Source organism: Gallus gallus, chromosome 27, assembly GCF_016699485.2.
Source record: "Gallus gallus isolate bGalGal1 chromosome 27, bGalGal1.mat.broiler.GRCg7b, whole genome shotgun sequence".
Taxonomy (NCBI): domain Eukaryota; kingdom Metazoa; phylum Chordata; class Aves; order Galliformes; family Phasianidae; genus Gallus; species Gallus gallus.
This window is the reverse complement of record NC_052558.1, coordinates 3,953,354-3,974,738: the sequence shown is the minus strand read 5'-3', so window position 1 is coordinate 3,974,738 and position 21,385 is coordinate 3,953,354. Positions and strand designations below refer to the sequence as shown.

The following is a 21,385-nucleotide window of genomic DNA, read 5'->3' as shown; positions in this document are numbered from 1 at the left end:
AGCAGGCAGAGCCTGCACAGGGGGCGAGGGCCTGAGCCCCCAGACTGAAACCATACTCCATCACTTCTCCCCTCTGTGCCTCTGTTTCCTCCCTGCTTTGCCCCACGGAGCTCTGCGTGGCACTGCAGCCTTCCAGGACACGCACATGGGCTGCCAAGTGCAACACGGCCGTGACCCAATGGGGAGCGGGGCTGCTCCCTTAGTGCCAATATTAATTACAGTTAACGAGGGCTGCCACCCCACCGCATCCCTACACGAAGGAGATCCTCCAGCTGGAGGAAGCAGGGCTGGAGAAAAGCCTGCATGCCGGCTGCTTGCATTGCATAGAAACAGAAGCCCCAACCACTGCACCATCACCTTTCCTCCAGCATGTATGTGTAGAAACACCAATGGTCTGTGTGTGTTTTGCAAACAGGTGCGCACGGGGGAGTGCATGCAGCGGGGGGGGAGGAGGAGGGAGGGGGGGGGGGGGGGGGGGGGGGGGAGTTAAAAACAACGCACCAAAACCCAACGGAGAAGCACGGAGGAAGCGACAGCACCCTTTCAAAATGAGGCAGCAGTTCCATTTCCAGGAGCTGTTTTAAGCAACCGAGTGAAAAACATCAGCAGGACAAACCTGCTGCCCCAGCTGGAGGTGACAGGAGGGGAACTCCTGCTCCAGCCCTGAGCCAGCACAGCAGAGCCACGTAGCACAGAGCACAGGCATGCATGCATCTCCTCCTCCCCCCCCCCCCCCCCCACCCCGGTGCTCGCTGTCCCCATGGGGCTGTACCTGTTTGCTGGCCTCCCTGTGACACTGTGCAGCACCCGAGAGCTCTCCATTCATTAATTTATTGATGGGAAATCAGAAGAGCATCTCTTTGCCTTCTGATTGGCGGGACGAGCTCCGAGAGGGAACCACTGAGGGAAGGCAGAAGGGGGTGGGGGGAGGCTGTGCAGCGTGGAAAACGCAGAGCTGCTTTGCCCTGGATTAAACTACTGGCGAGGAGAAGCAGGGAGGATGCAAACAAGGAACAATGCACTGAGAGCAGGAGATGCGACGTGTCGGAGCAGCCACCCGGGTAGGCTGCGTGCTTCTGCTGCCCTTCCAAACCAGATTGCTCAGCAGAGGTCAAACGCATCTCCGTTGGGAGCCCTGGGCTGAGGTGCTCGGATGGGCTGCAGCATCAGTGCCCGAGCTGCTCACAGCCAGCGCCGTGCTGCGCTCCTTATAGGCACGATGGAGATGGGCTGAAGGCTGTATTTCTCGCTCCCTGATGCCTCTGGGAAATCCATACCCGTGTCAGGATGAGGGATGCTGAAAGGCTCTCTCATGCTGAGACACGCTTTGACGAGCAGGGGGGGAAGCAGCACAACCCCTGCCCCATCCCAGCTACCGGATCTGCCTGAGCGAGGCACGGTGCAGAGGTTCCCAACATCTGTCAGCTCCAGGCCTGCTGGCAGACCCCCAGGGCTCAAATCACACTGCAAAACCTCAGGACCGACCCCCCCCCCCCCTCCCCAACCTCCTCCAGCACCTGATGGCCGCGTGGGTGCGGGGAGCCCCCAGCATCCGCTGCTTCCATTACAAACCCCAGAGAAAGCCAGATGTTGCAGCTCCAAACACGTAGCATGTGTGTGTGTGTGTGTGTGTGTGTGTGTCAACAAGTGATTGTGATGTCTGCAGCTGGCAGAAGGAGGCAGCTGGGGTGGCTTGCAAGCCTGCAGATTTACTGCAAGTGCAACAGAGAGCGGCAGGACGGCTCCCCAGGGGGGTCTGCAGGGGAAGGTGAAGGCTTGCAGCTTGGTGTGCTTGCTAACCCATGCAGCCAGCACTGAGCCCCAGCTACACAAACCGACCCCGAGAGCAGAAATTGCTGCTGGATGTGTCTGGCAGAGCCAAGGTTTGTTGGTGAGCAGCTCTGCTGGTGAGAAACCCTCCCCTGCCCTGAGCTCACTCCGTGAATGCCATCTTTCCAAGAGGCTTTTCCAAAGCATAACGAGCTGGCAGTGTTTTGGAAGGTTTGGATGGGCCACGTGAAGCAGCTAGAAACTAACACAGCCAGAGGGTATCACACACAGGGGAGGGGTGGTTCCTGCAGGAGCTGCAAGCAACCAGCATGACCACGAGTGAGAGCCTACACCACCACCCTTTACAACCCACCCCACTGCAAAAGCATCCATGAGCACCTCTGGGGGATCTTCATTCCTTCTGCTCTCATGAGGATGCTCCCACGCCCCAGGATCTGCCCCTCTCTGAGAGCAATGCCATCCACACTGCACGAGGACGTATGCTGGAGGCAGGAGGAGGGCTCAGAGGTGTGATGAAGGATCATTTCCACGCTGGGAGTTCACACTCTCAGTTTCCAGAGGTCACCTCTGTGCTTCATTGTGCTCACAGCCCAAAGCAGAGGGAAGCAGTGACAGCACAGGAGCTCGGCTGGGCCCAAGCAACAGATAGGAACGGTGTTCAGGTTCCTAGAAGCACTTCAGTGAGAGGTTCAGAACTCTGGCAGAAGTCAGAGATGAAACACCACTGATTTCAAGAGGAAGACTGAAACCACATCAAAGCATCTTGACAGCCAAGCGGTTCCAGAGGGGAGCAGCACGGGGTGGACAACGCAGCAGGTGAGGATGGGAACGGAGGAATAAATCTGCATTGCAACATGAAGGGAAGATGGGCAGCAGAGGCCAGGCTGCCTGAGGAGATGGGGAAGTGGGAAACACCACTGGGCCCTTCTGCATTGCCACACCAGCTCCTGGTTTGCTCTATGTGCCCCAGTATGCTCTGCTGGGTGAGCAGTGCCATCCAAGACCTAAGAAGGACAAAGATGGCTTGGGCTCCGAAGAGAAAACCTGCTTGGATGCGTTATATCAATGTGTCTCAAGGTTTTACACAGGGGCTGCCATGCTGCTTTGCTGCAAGCATCCAGAAAGCCTCACACGGGGCTTTGCAGCGCTCACATTGGACCCAGAGCGGGTGCTGTGGGTAGCAGTTTGAACAATGCTCTGAGGAACTCTGCATGCATGCATGCAAAAAAGCAAAGGAAATGCACTCTGTTATGAGGATTAATCATAACACCCTCAGGAAACACCAAAATGCTGTCACTCATTAGGAGCCATTAGGAGCCCCCTGCATTTTAGCTTACAGAGTTGCAAGCTGCCTGTGAAGCTGAATTCACCCTCCTTATGTATAAAGGTCTGGCAGGGCTTTGAGGAGCCACTTCTGAGGGTAATTGTGTGCCACCACTTCAGCTGGCCAGGAGTCAGGTTTTGCATTTCAGTTGAGCCTGAAAATAATCTTCTTAGGCCGTCGGCTCCCAACAGCTCTGTTAACTGCGTGAATGTGCTGCTCCCCAAAGCCAGAGCTGAGCTCCTTGACACGAGCACAGGGAAACCAGGAGTGGCTGGAGCTCAGAGCCATTCCTCTGTTCCATCCCACTGCAGCTCTCTGCACCTCCCAGCCTGGGACCCTTCAGACTGGCTGAAGCTCAGCTCCGTCCTGCATCTCCTCCCTGCTCCAGGCTCAGCCCCACACAGCAAATCCTCCTCAATCCTAACCCAGAAAGACCCGGGCTAATAAAGGATAACGGCTCCTCCCCTAAGCCTCAGCCTTGCTTACCTACCTGCCTGAGCTGTTTACCGTGCGCCAGCAGGAAAGGCCAAACCATGGATATTTATCTGTTCTGCGAGAGCTTTAAATCTGAACATCTGCTGCAGAGCGGGCGGGCGCTTACAGCTCCATCACTGCGCTGTCAGTGCTGACAGACACCCAGGCAGCTGCTGTGCCAAATCCCCGAGGTGGGCGCAGAGATGGAGAACGTGGCGAATCGGGAATCACAGTGGACAAAAAGCCCTTTCTCTGCCCCTCTGCGCCCCCCATCCCACCTCCCAGGAGGGCGGTCGCCCCCTCCCCTCCCTCTGGTCGCGCCCTATGGGCTCAGTACCTTTTCTGCAGCGATGGGCACCGTGGGTGTTGGAAGGCTGGTGGGAGATTCCGGACGTTTTTTGTGCTTCTGTTTAGGTCTTTCTTTGTCCTTACGACTCTGCAAAAGAAATCAGAGGGTGCTGGAAAGGCTTACTTTGCCTCTGCTGAGAATAGCGGTTGTAAGGGAAAAGAAAGGAGGGTGTGTAGGGGTGGATTTACAACCATACATTCATATTCCTCTTTCCCTCCCCACCCATCCACAAGAGCCCAATGGTCCCTTCCCCCACAGCCCGGCTTCTGCCTGGGAGTGTCCCACTATCTCTGCTCCAGCTGCAGCCAACATCTGGAGCGCAGGATATCAACAGAAGGCCCCGAATCAGTGCATGCTTAAGAAGATAGGGAAGGATTTCACAAGCTGATTGCAAGAAACCTGAGCTTCCCTCTTGCTATTTCCCCAACTGGGGCTCTGTGCCCCTTACCCCCACTCTCTCACCTTATCATAGAACCATAGAATGGCCCGGGTTGAAAAGGACCACAATGATCATGTAGTTCCAACCCCCTGCTATGTGCAGGGTCGCCAACCATCAGACCAGGCTGCCCAGAGCCACATCCAGCCTGGCCTTGAATGCCTGCAGGGATGGGACATCCACAGCCTCCTTGGGCAAGGAGACCTTCCTGGAAGGACCCTCAGATCCACCCTGTGCTGCCATTGGGAGGATAGAAACACCGAGTCCTGCCCACCTTGCTTCCACCATCTGCAGAATGGGCTGTAACCAGGATCCCACTCCTTCACATGGCTGTTTTACCCCAGGAGCCGAATCCTCACCTCAAGAACGTGCTCAGAACCCAGCAATCACAGGGGAGGGACCCTCCAGAAGGTGCAGATTGCCTCCACCTGCAGCCGGAGCCTTGGGGCTACCACTGCCAGCACACCACGGCAGGGATGGGATGCTGCACGCCAGGGATGGGATGCAGCAGCAACCGTCTGCATTCACTTGACAGCACACAGCAGAGTGCTGATGAGCTCAAGAGAGCTTTTTAATGTCTGCACCTCATTCTGCAACTTGGGAAGGGAGGGTGCATGGGATGAGAGAACTCGTGGTGACTTCATAGGAAGTCACAGCAAAATCCAGAAGGAGGAGGTGGGGACCCCAATCCCACCTGGATGAGTGCTCTCAAACCAGAACATGCTGCAAGAGCCATGGAAATGAAGGCAGGAGCCACACACCTCCTTACAACACAGAGCTCATTCCCTCGCTTTCACACCCCTGAATGCATTTATGCACTTCAGCCATGAAGGTGCAATGGGGGGAGATACAGAACGATGCTGTCAGGACCAGCAAGACAACACTGGCATCATTTAACTGCACATTCACAGTCAAGATGGGACAAGAGGGAGCCAAGCCGTGGCTGTGACACTGAGCCTACACACCTACACACACACACACCCCCACGTGGGGCAGGGCAGGAATGTCCTGGCTGTCACCACTGCGAGCCATAAAACCTCCCACCACGTCACCGCGATGCTAACAGCCCAACTCTCATCCTCCAGCTCCAAAATGCTGCCTGTCTCCTGGCTGAGCAGCCTCCCCTCACTGCTGGTACAGTCTGCAACAGCCAACTGAGCAGTGCTCCGCTTCTCCGTAGGAGTGCGCCCATATGTACATATTCAACAAGAGCCCTGCCTGCACAATAGGGACCAGATTTCTGGAACGCCTCAGTTCCCATTCAGATGCTTGAATAAACCATCACGTCCTCCACAATAATAAACGCTGGGCACGGAGCTCTTTTGAAGATCTGGCCCTGACTCCACGTGCTCAGCAACTGCACACGAACGGCAGATCTGCCCCGCAGAGAGCAGCCGTCGTGCTCTGCCACTGCAGCCCGATGAGGAGCAGAGCAACGCAGTGCCCTGTGTTAAATGGGCATGGTAATCAGTGCCACGGCTCAGCAGGTGGGCAGAGCGAGGTGCTGGTGGGATGGTGATGCCCACAAAGGCACCAGGACAGGAACAGGCTCCGTCCCTCCTGGCTGCATGCTGATATGCACTAAGGCAACCCAGGCCTCCCTCAGCAGCTGTGGGTTCTCTCCAGGAACTGGAAGGCTCCAAATACTTCCTGCCAGAACCACAGGGTGCAAAGAAGGGAGGGCAGCAGCACCATCCCCTGCCTCTCGAGTGCCTGCTCTGCACCGGGCTCTGCTGTGCCCAGCATCTCATCTCCCCAGTGCTCCTCTGGAAACCTTTCCATACCTGCATGGCTGTGCCATGAAGCAGAACCCACGAGAGGAGGAGGAGGAGGAGAAAAAGAGGATGCACTGCGTGCAGGAAACCTCTCACTGCCCGCATCCCATCTTTGCAAGCCAAAGCCGAGCCCTACCTTGCAGCTGCCGGGTGCTCCCTACAGCAGGCAGGCATGCTGGGTGAGCTGTGGTCTGCAGGGAGCACAAACCTGCCCCCAGCAACAAACTGCATGGAAAACAAGCTCTCCCCGTGCAGGGCTGAGCAGCTGGAGCTTGGCATGGGGGGTATGGGGCAGGCCAGGCTGCGGGGGGGGGGGGAGCACAGCCACAGCATGGGCATGCCAGCCACACAATCTCCCTTCGAGCTCAACCAGCAGAGAAGGAATGAAACGGGATCTCTCGCTGCCAAAAAGGGCTGTGCACAGCTCCTCCTGCTCCCCCCGCCGCCGGCTCCCCTTCCCAGAGCCCCCTCTTCTTAATCTGCTGTACACTGGCAATGGGATCGTTCAAAGTAGACCGGGCAGGGAAGGAGGGAGGGCAGAGCCAGGAGCTGGGAAGAGCCAAGCAGGCTCTGCTGCTCCCTCCCTCTTTCCCAGGCTCTCTGAACTCCCTGCCCAGAGGAGGAGGAGGAGGAGGAGGAGGAGACCCGGCTCTGGGCTGCAGCCATGGCAGCCGCAGTGAGGAGGAAGGTACCGGGCAGAGGGGCACCAAACCCCCTCCTACATCCCCCACCTGCATCACAAAAGGCCCCAGAAAGCAATCAAGGATGCTATCAAACAAGGCTCCTCTGCTGGATTAGAGCAGACTGAGGTTCGGTGCTCCTTTGCACTTCAGTGCATGCGTGGAAACAAAGCTCCAAGCGCTTCGGATGGATGGGCCTCCATCACGAACCCAAAGGCAAACACAAAAGGCCTTCCAGAATCCAACGGGTCTGGGGGCTGCAGGGAGGAGGAGGCAGCACAGCAGCAGTCCTGGCTCCCACCCTACAGCGAGGGAAGCAGTTTGGGAGCTCACTGTGTGTCAGGACTGTGCAGAACCGCTCCATCCCCAGCCCTGGGGCACAGCTGCAGGTTGGGTTCCTTTGCTCCAATCTCTGCCTCTGGTTCCCATGTCACTGCCAGCCTCCAGGACAGGGATTTTCCCTCTCATAACGACCTCCCACGTTCAGTCCCCCGATTTTGCTCATGGCTTCCAGGAGTTCAGTAAGAGCAGCACTGGGTGAGCATCTCTGCCCCTTAAGAGCAGCACTGGGTGAGCATCTCTGCTCGAGGACTTTATGGCTCAACATCTTGCAGTGTTTCCATGCTCCCATCCACTCCTGGTGGGACAAACTGCATTCCATGGAGCATGGTAATTTATAGGTGACAGAACATCTGCACTTCATTCAACCCCTGGGCCTCATCCAGCACTTCCTTGGTGTTCAGCTATTGTTTTCTTCCTTCCTTTCTTTCTCTTTTTAAACAAAGCCTGCCAAAGGCTTCCCCAGGGCACAGAGCACACATGGCACTACCGACCCCAAGGCAATAAATGGGGATCTTTCCTCTAACGCCTGGCATGTCCTGAGGAAAACCCAAAGCTTGGAGCTCTCCCATCTTCAGGACAGCACAGAAGGAAATGCTGGGGTTGGGATCATTCGTGCCTGCAAGGGGCGGGGGATCTTGGTGCTGGCCTGCAGTCCCACATCACAATCATCCCTTGTCCTGCACAGAACAAGATTCTTCACAAACACCAGCAGGGCTCAGGAGCCCAAAGCCCAATCTGTTGTCACACATCTCCCACTGAAGCCACGGGACTCAGTGTGGTGCTCCTCACTTTGTGCTCCTCTAAAGCCCATGCGAGCAGCACTGCTCTGCACTGGGAGGGGGCACTGAATGCCGTGCAGAGCACCTGCAGCCCTGAGCTCACACACCGTGCTGTGCAGCCAGCATTCAGCACCGCCTCCAGCTGTGCACGATGGGACCTGACAGCCATTCAGGTGGACAGGCTCAGGACAAGGCTGTTCTGCAGCAGCTCGGTGCAGCAGCACACCCAGCTGCCCTGCAATACACGCGCGTAGATCACGCTCTGCATGTCATGCACTCCAAAACTCCATGGGAAGCCCCACTTTGGGTTCAGCCCCACTTTGGGTTCAGCCCCACTTTGGGCACCGCATGCCCACTCTGCCTCCCCCCACCCCCCTCCCTGCCCCTTCCAAGCACCCTTACAACCCCCCAGCCCTGCTGCTCTGCCCCTGCAGCCCCCCTCTGTGCTGCCTGCCCTCCCCACGGGGATGCAGAAGATTCTGCCCTCTCACTGCAGCTGCACCAAAGCGCTCCCAGCCCCACCAGGGTCTCAGTGCACCCACAGCAGCAAGACGGACTCTGCATGCTTCGGAAGGAGCCTGGAGGCCAACAATAGTGCCAAGCAACACCAGGAAGCTATAAATAAAGCCCCAGCCCTCCTGCTTTTGCTTCCCCCTGGCGCTGACCTGCTTTCCAAGCCAGCAGGCAGCGCCGCCCGCCTGACCCGCCAGCCTGCACCCAGCCAGAGCTGTGCAAACACACCAAGGCTCTGCCAGCCCCCAGCCTTGCCCTGTCAGTTATCACCCCGGCCCATCACCCAGCCCTGCCCTCCCACCACCCCTCCGGCTGCTCCTGCCTAAAAATAGCACGTTCCAGCGCAGCGCTTCGCCCCGTGCCAACCTCCCAGCCCATGCACAGATGCTCCTTCTCCTTCCTCCTCCCCTCCCAGCAGCTGAGCACACACACAGGAGGAGTAAACACCCCCAGTATGTTTGAGCCTTGTCACCAGTGGGAAATTGACTGACTCGGTGTCACTGGGTACGTGCAGACCTGGGAAGTGAGGCTTGCTTTGTTTGCACACATCTCAGGTAGGCTTGGGCAAGCTTCCCAAGCACCTCATGGGCACGGTGGGCAGCGTTTCAAGCTGGATATTGAAGGATAACCTCTGTAAATAAAGAGGGAGACGGCTTTCCTGCCCACACAGCTTATGGGCTCTCAGCTGAGCCTGCCAGCAGGGTGCCAGCAGGCATTCACCACGGCCACATTGCTTCTGAAAGCTGGGCTGGGATCCACCACGCAGCCCACCGGCACGACATAGGGCTGCTGCTGGATGTGGGTCGCCGCGATTACCCGCTCGGCATCATTTATTCATGCTGAGGATGCCAACTGCAACGGGGGGAGAGCACACACATGGAGACAAGCGGGCAGCCCCACGCCGAGGGCAGGGCTTAGAAAGCTCACGGTGCCATTCCCATCGGGTCACCACATCACAACGGCATCATTTGGCTTTCGACCACAGCAAAAAACACACAGAGGTCATCTGTTGGAGTAATTCTGGGGTTTTCCAAGCAAAAAAAAAAAACAAACCACTGCCTGGCCCACGCAGGATTAAAAACTGACAGCACTGAATGCATTCCCCCCCCCTCTATCTTATTCCCACTGCAGATTCTGCACCCCCATTTTGGGGTGCAAAGGGGGAAAAGCCAGAGCTCTGCTGGGATTCTGCCCTCTGTGCTCACTGCTGTTTCTCCTTGAAATACAAACCTCCATCACGTGGCTCCGTTGGTTAATGATGAACCCCGGCGTGCTGTTAACACGGCCCGTAACCTTGCAGCAGTTTTGATGAGTACACCTTAACCAGCACAGTTAAACAAACAGCGCTCGCACTCATCAGATCTGGCACGCAGTGCCCTTCTAAACACTTGTCTGGCCCATGTAAGTTGTTTGCAGGAGTGGACTTGAAGCAGGTGGCACCTATGCTATAGTAAGCGGTGCTGTTGCTGGCAATTAAGCTGCTGGCCAAAGCGTGGTTAACACACCAGTCCCCTATAAGTTGGGATCTGGGAACTGAGGACAATGACCCCCAGTTTATCGAGCTCTTGTGTTTAAGATCACAGCTCAAAGTACTCCCAGGGCTCCGCTCTGCGGGTGGAACCCACAGCACAACCTCAATGTGCCACCACAGAGATGGGAAAGCTGTGCATTTTGTGGGTGTGCTCCGTCGGGACACCTATAATCCAAACACACCACCTGGCTTCCCATTCCCCACGTTCCATTTGCACGCACATTTCTGGGTTCCCAACCCCAAACCCACCCACGGTTGAGATCTGAGCGCAGAGCTCTTTGCAGAGCCCACCCGAGGGTCCCATCCGTGCTCCCTGTGCTCTCTTCCCCTTCCTCACCTCCATCGCCCTGCCTGGGGACGGAGGGCTCTGCACACATCTCACCTTCTTTGGCCTGTCGTGGTGGGACACGTGCTTCTCCTGGGTGGGGGACGTGGAGCGACTCCTCCTCCCAGCAATGAAGGAGCTGCCTGCAGAGTGCCGTGAGGTCTTCTGGGGTCAGCGGGGAAGGGGCGTCACGGAGGGCAGGGGTGGGGGTCAGGAACAGAGAGAGAGAGAGAGAGAGAGAGGGAACAGTTTTATAGAGCCCGGCTTTCATCGACACGGTGAGCAACGCTGCAGTTAAGTGAATGGTTCGCAACGTGAGGGGGCTGAGTTCTACCTGCATCAGATATCCATCCCTGCTCCTAACGTGGAAACCACCGTTCTGCAGACCAACAGACATGGAAGCAGCAGTGCTGCTTGGGCAAATGGATCCTCCTGAGGCACAGCAGGCAGCCTTTGGTCTCGTGTGGGGCTGTGGGGAAGGCTGCCCAGGCTCTGGGTGCCAGCAGGGATGCTGCTGTTCATCCCAGCTGCGCTCACACATGGTATACTGAGGGTACCTGCAGGGCAGGGGAGGGGTCCTCGAGGCATCAGTCAGTGTGTGACAGCACTGATAAGAAGGGAGGGAAGTGGGCAAAGCAGGCAACAAAGAGCCACTGAGACACACCATGAATGGAGAGGTCAGGTTTCCTTTTTGCTGGAGGGGGAGTGCAGGTGTCTGCTAAGGATGCCTCTCACTCCTGTAATTAATAGGGGAAATCCTTTGCCTCCCATACCCCTCAAACCATCCGCAAATGACTCCACATCTCTTCTGGATTCTCCCTGTCCTACGGCAGAAGCTCAGGCTGTTGTATCACACCTCCTGCCCAGGGTGCAATACCAACTCCCTGCCCTCCTCTCCCATCTCCTCCCATCCCTTGCACCGAGTGCAGCACTCTGGCACTCTCCTCCTAAGAGAAAACAGCCCTTTGACACCTTGGGACTGCTTTTTCCACCACACACGTGGGATCAGGGAAGCCAAATGCAGGACGAAGGTGATGCCTTACGTATGACATAAAATCCCCATTGGAGGGAGGAGGAAACTCACCATCTTATTGAAGTGGTACTTGCAGTAGCCGCAATACTTGACATTGTCAACTTCCAGGACTTCCTCCTCACACAGGAGGCCGGCCATCTGGGCACTGGAATACATGCAATCAGGAGGAGGATAACAGCCATTACACAGCCTGACATCATACCTCATAAACGGGCAAACAACAGTTCAGGGTACCCAGGGAAGGTCGTGAAGCCTCCCGTGTAGCTGGGCTAATGGTTTATGGGGAAGTGGATGGGGGAGCAGAGCTCAGACTGTTTTCAATCCATATGAAGACCTTTAAAACTGCCACTTCTTTTTCTACCAAACTGCTGAGCAATTTTTGCTTCTCTTAAGGGAGCAGCAGCAGTTCCAGCAGAAGGCACACGAGGAACATCTGCACCAAGCTGGGAATCCCCACGTTCTGCTGATGGGCAACGCTGCTTTCAGGCTGCAGGGGTACAGGAGGATATCAGCCCTTAACATCACATCATCTAGATGATGCTCCTGTATGTGCTGGGCTGGAAAAGGAACATTCCTGGCTTATGACTCATCCCTCCTCTCCTTGGATTCCACACAGTCCTAGGGAAATCCCCAGCCTTCGTTCTCATAGGGGAAGGCTTTGCTGAAACCTCAGCCTTCTGACCTTAGGGTTAGGAAGTTCCCCTTGCAAACAGAGCACGGGTGAGATACCCCTCACACAGAACACACACACTGGAGGGGGGGGGGGGATTTGCCCCAAGCCCTGCACACCGCTGTGTGCTGCAGCCCCAAAACCAGCAGCTGGGACTGATGCAGAGGGGATGGAGCTCACCAGGTGACGTGGAAAGCTTGCCGGCAGCCGTGCCGGTTGCACGCCATGCACGCTCCAGAGGCTGCTTTGCTCTCCCTGCCCTGCTCCTCGCAGATGTAGCAGGTCTGCAAGAGAAAGGGAAAAGCGACCTCTCAGAGAGGCGGACTGCTTTGCTCCCGCTGCTCTCCAGGAGGCAAAGCCTTCAGCGGCTCAGATCTCACATCATCCCCCTCCTGTGACGGCAGCCGCGGCTGTTCCTCAGTGCCATGCACACAACTCATGCATCCCCTTCTTCAGCCCCAAACAACGAACGCATTCGATCCGAACAGGGAGCAATAAACGCGCAGCTTAAAGGAGCTGAGGGACCGTGCAGGTGGCCACACTGGGGGAGAGGGAAAGAGGGGATCGAGCGTTACTTGCAAGGAGGATTTGCTTTGTGGGTTCTTGTTACAGAGATCTCAGCACCCGGAGGTTAAAATCAGCCTGATAGGAGACACGGAGGACTGAAAGAACCCACGAAGCAAAGCAGGGTAGGTGTGCTTGGGGCAGGGAGGGAGCAAGGAGGGCTCACCTTGTTGAAGCGGTCGTGCGGAACGTACTGCAGGACGATGGGCTCCATGGTCAGCACGTTGGCAAACTGCACCTCTGGGATGTACAGAGCACACACAACGTGGGCCCACCCTGGGGAAGCAAAGGCAGAGCAGTGGGAAACGTGCTGCAGCACAGGAGAGCCCTCTGCGCACGTAGGGCTGCACACAGGCACGGGAGGGAAAGGAGGAAGAGAATATAGGAAGGAAGCCAACTCGAGTTAGATATTAGATTTGAAACGGTGCTTGTTGGAACTTGGTTAGGAATCAGAGCCTCCGTGGGAGAAGGATAGGCAGACACAAAGGAGAAAGCAGAGGTTTCTTTGGGGAAAAGCACCGCTCAGCACTCAGTGCCCTTCGGAGCACCCGGAGGACTCACAGCCCAATGCTGCAGATCTAACCAAGCCCAGGGACAGCATCCCAGCAGTAAGCGATGCTGATGGGGGCGAGTCTGACACGCAGTGCCATGCCAGTGGGAACAAAGCTCCCTTTATTGGCTGCTATCAGTGGCTGAGGAAGGCTCTTTTTCACCAAGCCAAGCGAGGTTACAGTCTGAGACGCTTCCCAAATCAGATGTGTAAGCTGAAATTCCATCTGGTCAGGACAGGACCGAGAAAGCTTGAAGGTCAGGAGGCTTTGGGGGCTGATCCACGCTGGTACACTGACTGCACTGACAGCAATCGGTTCGAATGAGGGTGGGCTCACTGGGATGGGCAGAGCTGGGCTCTATGGTTACAGAATCACACGGTACTCGGGCTGTGTGTGTACAGTGCCACGTGTATAACACCTCGTGTGCCTGTCTGCACACACCTGCCCAAACCACACGATGACAGCAGGAAGATGCTATGCCATTACAAAGCAATCCCCCAGCATGGAGATGCTATGGCACTAAGGTTATATTCTCTCTCACTAATAAAGACCTCCCTCACCACTATCAAGGCGCATGGCAGGCAGGCATGGAAGCCCTTCTGAAGGCTGAGAAGGGGCAGAATGCTCTCATCCTTTGGGCCTCCAGCTTCATCTTGCTGCTGGTGCAGCTCAAAGGAGAGCTGCTGGGATCCCAATGCTCTGCACAGAGCGACTCACCTCCGTTGTCGGTCCGTTTCAGGGCTCCATCTTTGTGGGGGCACAGTTCACATCTCTTGAAATTAAGCAGAAACAACAAGTTTAATCTGACCCCCCCCCACCACCGCCGTGGGGCACAGGGCTGGGAGAGGGGTGGTTGGTTCAGAAAGTGCTTCTGAAAGATGGGGCTGCTTTCAAGGAGAGGAAGTGGAAGGAGGGCTGAGGGTGGTGTGGGTACAAGAAGACACTGAGCTGTGTCAGACTGTGTGACATGGACACGTTTGAGACCCAACCTGGGGGCCACAGGCAGCTCTTGACTTTCATGGGGCTTTTTAAAAAGCAGTTTTGGTCCTTGTGGTCGTGGAGTAAAACTGAAAGCTGTGACTCAGAGAGCAAAAGGCAAATAAGCAGAAGCCATTATCTATCTTTGCCTCTTTCCTTCCTTTTCTCTTTCTCTTGTGATATGTTTCTTTTTTTTCCAGCCAGTCTCGTGACCGGGGCTGTTGTAACACTTCCAACAGCTGGGCATTGGGGGCCACAGACTGCCCAGCCCCATAGCCCAGCACTGCTCACTGCTGCCTGCTTTGGACCCTCAGTTTCCACATGCAGATGTGCACTGGGCTGGTTTGGGGGCACGCTGGCACCCACAGGGGACCCTCCCCCAGCCCTGGTATGCTCAGCCCTTCTCCTTCCTTAGCAGAAATACCAGATTTGTAAGAAAAAAAAAAATAAAGAAGAATACTTATTAAAAAAAAAAACCAACCAATAATGGTGATTATTTTCTGTGCTTTACCAGAAAGTTTTGAACTGAGCTGCCAGGCATCGCAGAGGGATGGTGGCTGCACTGCTAGGAGCACTGTGCCATGAGAAGCACTCATCAAGGGCTGCCCTCCAGCACAAGTACTGCTGCTCAGACACACCTGAGCACATCCCACAAATGTGGGCATCCTCACCCATCCCCAAACACCTTATATAGAGGTGAGCATCCTCACCCATCCCCAAACACCTTATATAGAGGTGAGCATCCTCACCCATCCCCAAACACCTTATATAGAGGTGAGCATCCTCACCCATCCCCAAACACCTTATATAGAGGTGAGCATCCTCACCCATCCCCAAACACCTTATATAGAGGTGAGCATCCTCACCCATCCCCAAACACCTTATATAGAGGTGGGCATCCTCACCCATCCCCAAACACCTTCCATAGATGTGGGCATCCGCACCCATCCCCAAAGACCTTCCATAGAGGTGGGCATCCTCACCCATCCCCAAAGACCTCATATAGAGGTGGGCACCCTCAGCCATCCCCAAAGAGCTTCCATAGAGGTGAGCATCCTCACCCATCCCCAAAGACCCTCCATAGAGGTGGGCATCCTCCTGGAGCTCATTGCTCCTCCTGCTGACGTTCAGACACAACCGATGGGACTGCAGGGAGGCTCATCCCAGCCCTCAAATCCCCACCACAACGCACAGATAAGTGATGAGGGGACAAAAACCAGTGCCCACCTCACTTTCCCTGCAACTCTGCTTGGAACACGTGGTTCACATTGCTGCTGCTTGTGTCCCGACTGACGGAGAGGCTCTCACAATTAGCATGGAAAGCCAAGACAGGGGAAAAAAAAGAACTGGGTGAACTGAGACACTGTAATAAGAAATTTGCACTTGAAAAGGCCCCTCCGCTCTCCCCTCCACCCCTCGGATCAAAGCGGCTCTCCCACCACGCGATTAGCAAAGCTCTGATTGTAACAAGAGGGGTTAACAGCTCCATCGGCCCCACACAAGACTTTTAATAGCCCTGCCTCTAAATGACAGCTAAAGCCTTCACATGATCCCTCACATGAGTGCCCTCTGGCCATCGCAGCTCACCGGGCTCGCCAGACAATTTGATTACAAAGTGGATGGGTTTGAGCTGCTTACGGTAAGCACAAAGCAGCATCGGCTGCATCCTTTAGGGACCCGCGCATCTGAGCCGGGATGCGGGCAGGGATTAACGGTGCCTCCTCTTTTCACTCAACCTGTGCAGCCTTCGGGGTTTTTACTTTAATTCTCTGGGAAAAGAGCAGGGTTGGCTGATTAAAACCAACGTTGGAGCTCCTGACCACCCCCTGCTCCCCCCCCCCCACGCCAGGGCTATGGACGCAGAGCCATGGGAGCATCCCATTGCGGTCAGGGCACTGAGCTCCATCCAAAGCCAAAGAGGAGATGGACCCCCTCTAAAGGACAGACACAGAAACCACAAAGAGCAGCACCCTTTGCACCTTCCTATCTTGCTTTCAAAGCAGAGGTATCAATATTTAGGCAATGCACACGCTTGTGGAACCTCAGAGCTGGTTACAAGCTTTATCTGCGGAGGCAGGCGGAGAAGAAAGGCGCTGCTGTTTTCCAAAGGGGTTTGCAATGAAGGAAACACAAATCTCAATTCGTCCCGCTGCTGGCAGTGGGTTTTGCTCTCAGGAAGCAGTGATCCTCTGAGGGCAGCGTCTGCAGGCGGGCAGCAGTGCAGCAGAGCTGCAGGGATACCCACGGCAGTGCTGCACCACGGAGCACGCATCCGATGGCACCGCAGCAGCAGAGCTGTGCGCATCGCCCGGGACCTGACTCCTTTCCTTCACTCTGATCACACTACATCAAAGAAGGCTCTTCTCATGCATTTACCCATCTGCACATCTGTTGCCATGACTGGAAAGGTGAAGGATTTGGATAGGAAGCTGCCCCCAGCTCTGCTTGGGAAGGAAGATTATCACCACTCGGTTATCAGAGCAGCAGGGCTGAATGCTGTGGGATGGAAGGGTGTGACTGAAGCCCACCATGCAGAATCCAACGGATTTCAGTGAGGGTGAGCTAAATAAGCAGCCACCTGTGGGGGTGATGTTTGCTTGCCACCTTGGAAGCAGTTGGAAGTGCCTGAAGCACAAAGGGAAAGTGAGAACCCTTGTGATGGGCGCAGGTGAGGAGGAGCTGTGCGCACACGCACTACTATGGGTTGCATTGATGCTCCACTGGAGGGCTTCTCTTTGCCTGGGAGAGGGGGGGGGGGGGGAGAAGGCTCACGAAGCCCAAATTCCTTTCTTTGCTCTGAAACGATCTGCAGGATGTAAAGCTGCTCAGAGACACATTTGATCCTCTTTACTGCCACGCACATAAAAGCGGCGTCTCACAAAGGGAGGAGAGCTCAGGTCTGAAAGTCTGGTCTTGTTTACACTCCCCCTTCCAACGAGGAATGAGTTACTGCCATGTAGGATGCATGGCACAGATACCTACTTCCCCCATCCGCCCATCCTTGCCAAGTTCTTCGCCCATCTGTGGAGCAGATTACACTTCTGTCCTGCAGGGAGCGGAGCGCAGCTGGGGTGGAGCGCACATCTGCACGGATCCCCTCTGTTGGCTTCACCCAGAAATGAGCTGAACCAGCTCAGAAGGCAGCGCGAGCATCCGCCAGTGCTGACCATCCCAGCTGAGCCCTTCTGTGTCTGAGAAAGGCCACGGTTTAATCCAAACCCACTTGGAAGGAAGCGAAGCGGGGAACTACCTTGGATTTAGGGCAGAGCAGAGGCAACGTCTCCACTCCAGCTGACACATCACAGATCCACAGCCCGGCCCTCAGCAGCAGCTGGTGCAGCCCTGTCTGATGAGGGCTCACACGGGCAGGCACTGCAAGGAGCTGCTGTGCTATAACCTCACAGCCCACACCAATAACTGCCCCACAGACGGACCTCAGGGGCACTCCTGGCCCAATGGGTTCCACTTCTCTGCCTCACCAGGAAACGCCAGGATTAATTAAGAGCATTTGCAAAGTGTTGCGTGCAGCTAAATCGCAACTTAGGCAGAAACAAAGCCCTGGTCCAGCATCCTGGCACTTCCTTCCTCTATGCAACAAACCCCTCCTGCAGGAGACCATTGCTGCAAGCAAGATAGAAATGCCAGCCCGTGCAGCAGTGTCTCAGGTGATGGCAACTCTCCAGCACTGCAAAACTTTCTGAGGAGCTGCACAGAGCAGCCACAGCCGTTTCCAAGCGCACCATTACGTCTGAGGTCTCCAGATCCAAACGTTTTTCTCGCTGTCAGCTTGGCTTACAAGCTCCTTTGGCAGCGCTCTCATTGAGACGGGTTAGAGAACCCTCTGACATAATTCCTCCTGTTGCACGAATAAGAAATGAAGGGAAAGATTTGGTCCCTCGGGGTGAATTCCGTGCTTAACGTCACACTGCAGGGTATGGGCAGGGCTGGGATCCCTCGGTCAGGGCTGTGGCATGAAGGGCCCTGCCCAGGTCTGCTCCCCATAGGAACACTTGGGCTCTGTACTCACCACCCTGGCGGCTCTCTCTTGAGATTCACACTTCCTACAGAACCACGGCCCAGTAGGAACCTGGACGATCCCATAGCAAGCTGCAAGGGAAGCAGAAACATTCACGTGACCACCTTTAAATGGACCAGCTCACGTCTCAGCAGCCAGAAGTGGGTAACAGAACCATGAATACACCCGAGCAGCACTCTCTCCCCCTTTCTCGTCTCCACGCCCAACAACAGCAGACAGCCCACAGTGAGAGGTCCAGCACTGATCCAAGCCTACAAATGGGCTCACACCCAGAGTGAAGAATTCCAGTGAGAATCTGCCCTAAGTGGGAACTTCTGCAGCACTTCAGAGACCGCGACCACTTCTGCCCATCGAACACAAACGGGGTACATTCTTACCCCTTAACTTCGCAAGCATCACCAGTGATCTGAATCTAACACCGTCCCATAAGCAGCTTCACCATAATTAACAGTAAGATGCAACCTCAGCATCCTGAAGGAGCACCAAATCGCAGGACCACCCCAGGAACAGGTTATGTTAACTCCATCTGCCAGCAAAACTGCTTTCTCACCCAGCTGCACCTGGCATCCCTCCTGCTTTCCACAGCCCTCTGCATTGTCCCAGGGGTTTCCCTCTGCACGCTGCAGCTCCCACACCTCTCACATCCATCTCCTTGTCCCGCAGGGCTGTGCTGCTTGAAGCCCATCACCTTCTCCCTCTGTCTGCCCTCCAATGCTCTCTGTTGAGTCCTTGAGGGGGCTTTGGTGAACCTGAGCACCGCACGGGTGGTTTTACAGCAACAGAGCTGGTGAGGATAGGGGTAAGAAATAAGGCTGTGTGTGTCCAGGTGGGGGAATTCTCCCAGGAAAGAGCAAATTCTATCTCCTGTATTCCACTTTCAGATGTGATCTGGCAGTTGGAATGGAATCCCGGCCACTCGAGACATTTGAAACTAGGTTGGACAAAGCATCTGAAAATATCCTGCTGGAAGCAATCCGGTGCTGTCCCCGGGGAAGGGAGCAGCCACGACCCGCAAGAGGCTCTCTGCATCTCTCTAATGTCTTTCATTCTACTTCAGCCAGGAAAAGGAACGCAATGGTGGAGTTAAACTGAGAGAGCCGACTGCAAGATGAGCCAAGGCAGAGACACAAGGAAATAGAAACTACATGAAAGCAATGACAGAGGAGCCTGCTGAGGGTCCATCTTTAGCAACAGGCTCGGGGCCAACAGCAAGCACTCAGCTGGAGCCAGCGCGAGCTTCTGTGCCCGCTGCTTCCAAAAGGAAAACAGGGAAGAAAACAAGGAGAAAAGCAGACTGTCAATAAGGCAGAGCTGAAAACGTCATCTGCAAATGTTCTTCTTGGAGATTTCGGTTCCAATTTTTTGTTAAGGTCTTGAATGCGTTTTCTTCTTTTTTTTTTTGCTGGAGAGATGTCCCAGCGCTGTCACAGAAGCGGCACTGGTGGTTTTTAACTCAGCCTAATGCTGAGCTGGGGGTTCCTCACCGAGCCCTGCAGTCATCCCAAAAGCCAACTTCGGTTCTGCAGATATTCAGGCATTAAACGCAGTGCGTGGCCACGGGGAAGGAGAGATGACCCAGAGGAACCCCCACGGTGCTTTGCTTCTCTTCAGGAACCCGAAGCCCATCAAAACACCGCACCGCTGCTGTGCTTGGGGGCAAAGTGAGGGTGATCGGAGCAGCCACAGCGCACTGCTCTGCTCCCCATGAGCTGCTGCATCCCAACTACACAGCTGTGCTTTCCATCCACACCGGCAGTGCTCTCCCAGGGGCTCTTCCAACGCTCTCCAGCTCTACCGAAGCAACACAACCTGCCTGCTGCTATCGGCCAACGCATCCACCTCCGTGGCCGTGGGGCCCAGAAGTGCACACCCTCACGTGCCACAATCCGAAACCATTCTTGCCACCAAATCGAAGCGCCCAGCTGAACCCTGGCAGCGAGCACAAGGACGTCAGCATCCTTTACCCCCCTCCGATAAACAGCAGTGAACGCAACCATTCCCCCACGAGTGATGGCAAGAATGGGAAGAGCTGCACCACCAGCATTCAAAAGCCAAACGTCCTTCCAGAGAGACCCAACACGGAGGCGACCAGGGGACAACACCAAGCACGGACCGAGTGCACAGCAAACCCGGCCAGCTTCGCTTCCTCTTTCACCCCCTCTCCCATCACCTGCTCTCAGCACGGGAAAAAGGAGAAGGAAGCTCCACCTGCGGACCCCCGGAGCCGCGCCTGATTGCGGGGGGAGGCAGCGCGTGTGGCCGGACAGCGGGGAGAGCCGCGCAGGAAGGGGTTGGGACACGCGGGGAGATGGATGGGATAATAATAGACGGCAACACGGGCACGCCAGATGAGACCAGAAAGCTCGGTGATGTTCAAAACAAACCAGCCGGGCCGATCGCCGCTCCTCTCCGTTGGATTTAAAGACGCACAAACGCGCGCACGTCTCTATTTCGTGGGAGATGCGCGGAGGACAAACTTTCCGGTCCCATCGCGTGTGTTAGGGGCGTGCTCCGAGTCATTTAAAATGCAAATCGCGCTTATCTCGGGGAGGAGAAGGGCCGCTTCCTCCCTGCCCTCGGAGGAGGCGGCGGCTGCCGGGCCCGCGGCCGCCCCCGCGGGGTTACACGGGGCCATGCGCGACCGCGGGGCACGGAGCGGCGGGGGCGGAGGGTCTTAACCCCCCTCCGCGCCGCGGTGCCCGACCCCCCCACTCCCCCCCCGTCGCCCCTCCCGGCCGTGGGGTGTCCCCCCCCCACCACCACCCCTCCGAGCCCCGCGGCAGGAAGCGGCCGGCGGCGGCTGTCGGCTCCCGGTACCGCGCAGAGCTCCGTACAGTGCGGCCCCCCCCCCGCGCCCAACCCCGGGGCGCAGCTGACGGTCGGTTCCGCTCCCCCCGCGCGGCTCCGCGGCGGAGGCGGCCCGGCGGCAACACCGTTATTTGGAACAATGGGGAGAAAACAAAGCCCCCCCCCTCTCCGCCCCCGCTCCCCCGGCCTCCGGGGCTCCCGGCGGGGGAGGCGGCGGCCCCCGCTTCCCCCCCCCCCCTCCGCCCCGCTCTGCCCCGCGGGCGCGGTGCGGGGCCGCGCTCCTACCTTGGTGCACCGCCACATTGCAGCCGTGTCCATCGCAGTACACCAGCGGGTTCTCCGCCCAGCCCCGCTCATCAGAACAGACACAGCAGCCTCCCACCATCTCCTTCATACTTCCATGAGGGTTTCCTTTCCCCCCCCCCC

At 56.4% G+C, this 21,385-nt stretch overlaps 1 protein-coding gene across 6 annotated transcripts in view; it reads right to left on the bottom strand.

The window, feature by feature from the left end:
- Positions 1-21,385, bottom strand: part of MLLT6 (MLLT6, PHD finger domain containing) — a 37,862-nt gene extending 16,477 nt beyond the window's left edge. Inside the window, exons 1-8 of one of the 6 annotated variants that reach the window (XM_040653331.2) lie at positions 21,245-21,385; positions 18,143-18,222; positions 13,855-13,909; positions 12,753-12,862; positions 12,203-12,306; positions 11,404-11,497; positions 10,332-10,484; positions 3,927-4,025 (exon numbers count right to left, since the gene is read on the bottom strand). In XM_040653331.2, the coding sequence (XP_040509265.1) occupies positions 3,927-4,025; positions 10,332-10,484; positions 11,404-11,497; positions 12,203-12,306; positions 12,753-12,862; positions 13,855-13,909; positions 18,143-18,222; positions 21,245-21,353 (804 nt within the window). In that variant the 5' untranslated portion in view covers positions 21,354-21,385. Of the gene's footprint in view, positions 1-3,926; positions 4,026-10,331; positions 10,485-11,403; positions 11,498-12,202; positions 12,307-12,752; positions 12,863-13,854; positions 13,910-15,342; positions 17,268-17,855; positions 17,962-18,142; positions 18,223-21,244 lie in introns of those variants that run through there. The other 5 variants (XM_025144086.3, XM_040653332.2, XM_025144087.3 and 2 more) reach the window with 5 other exon arrangements.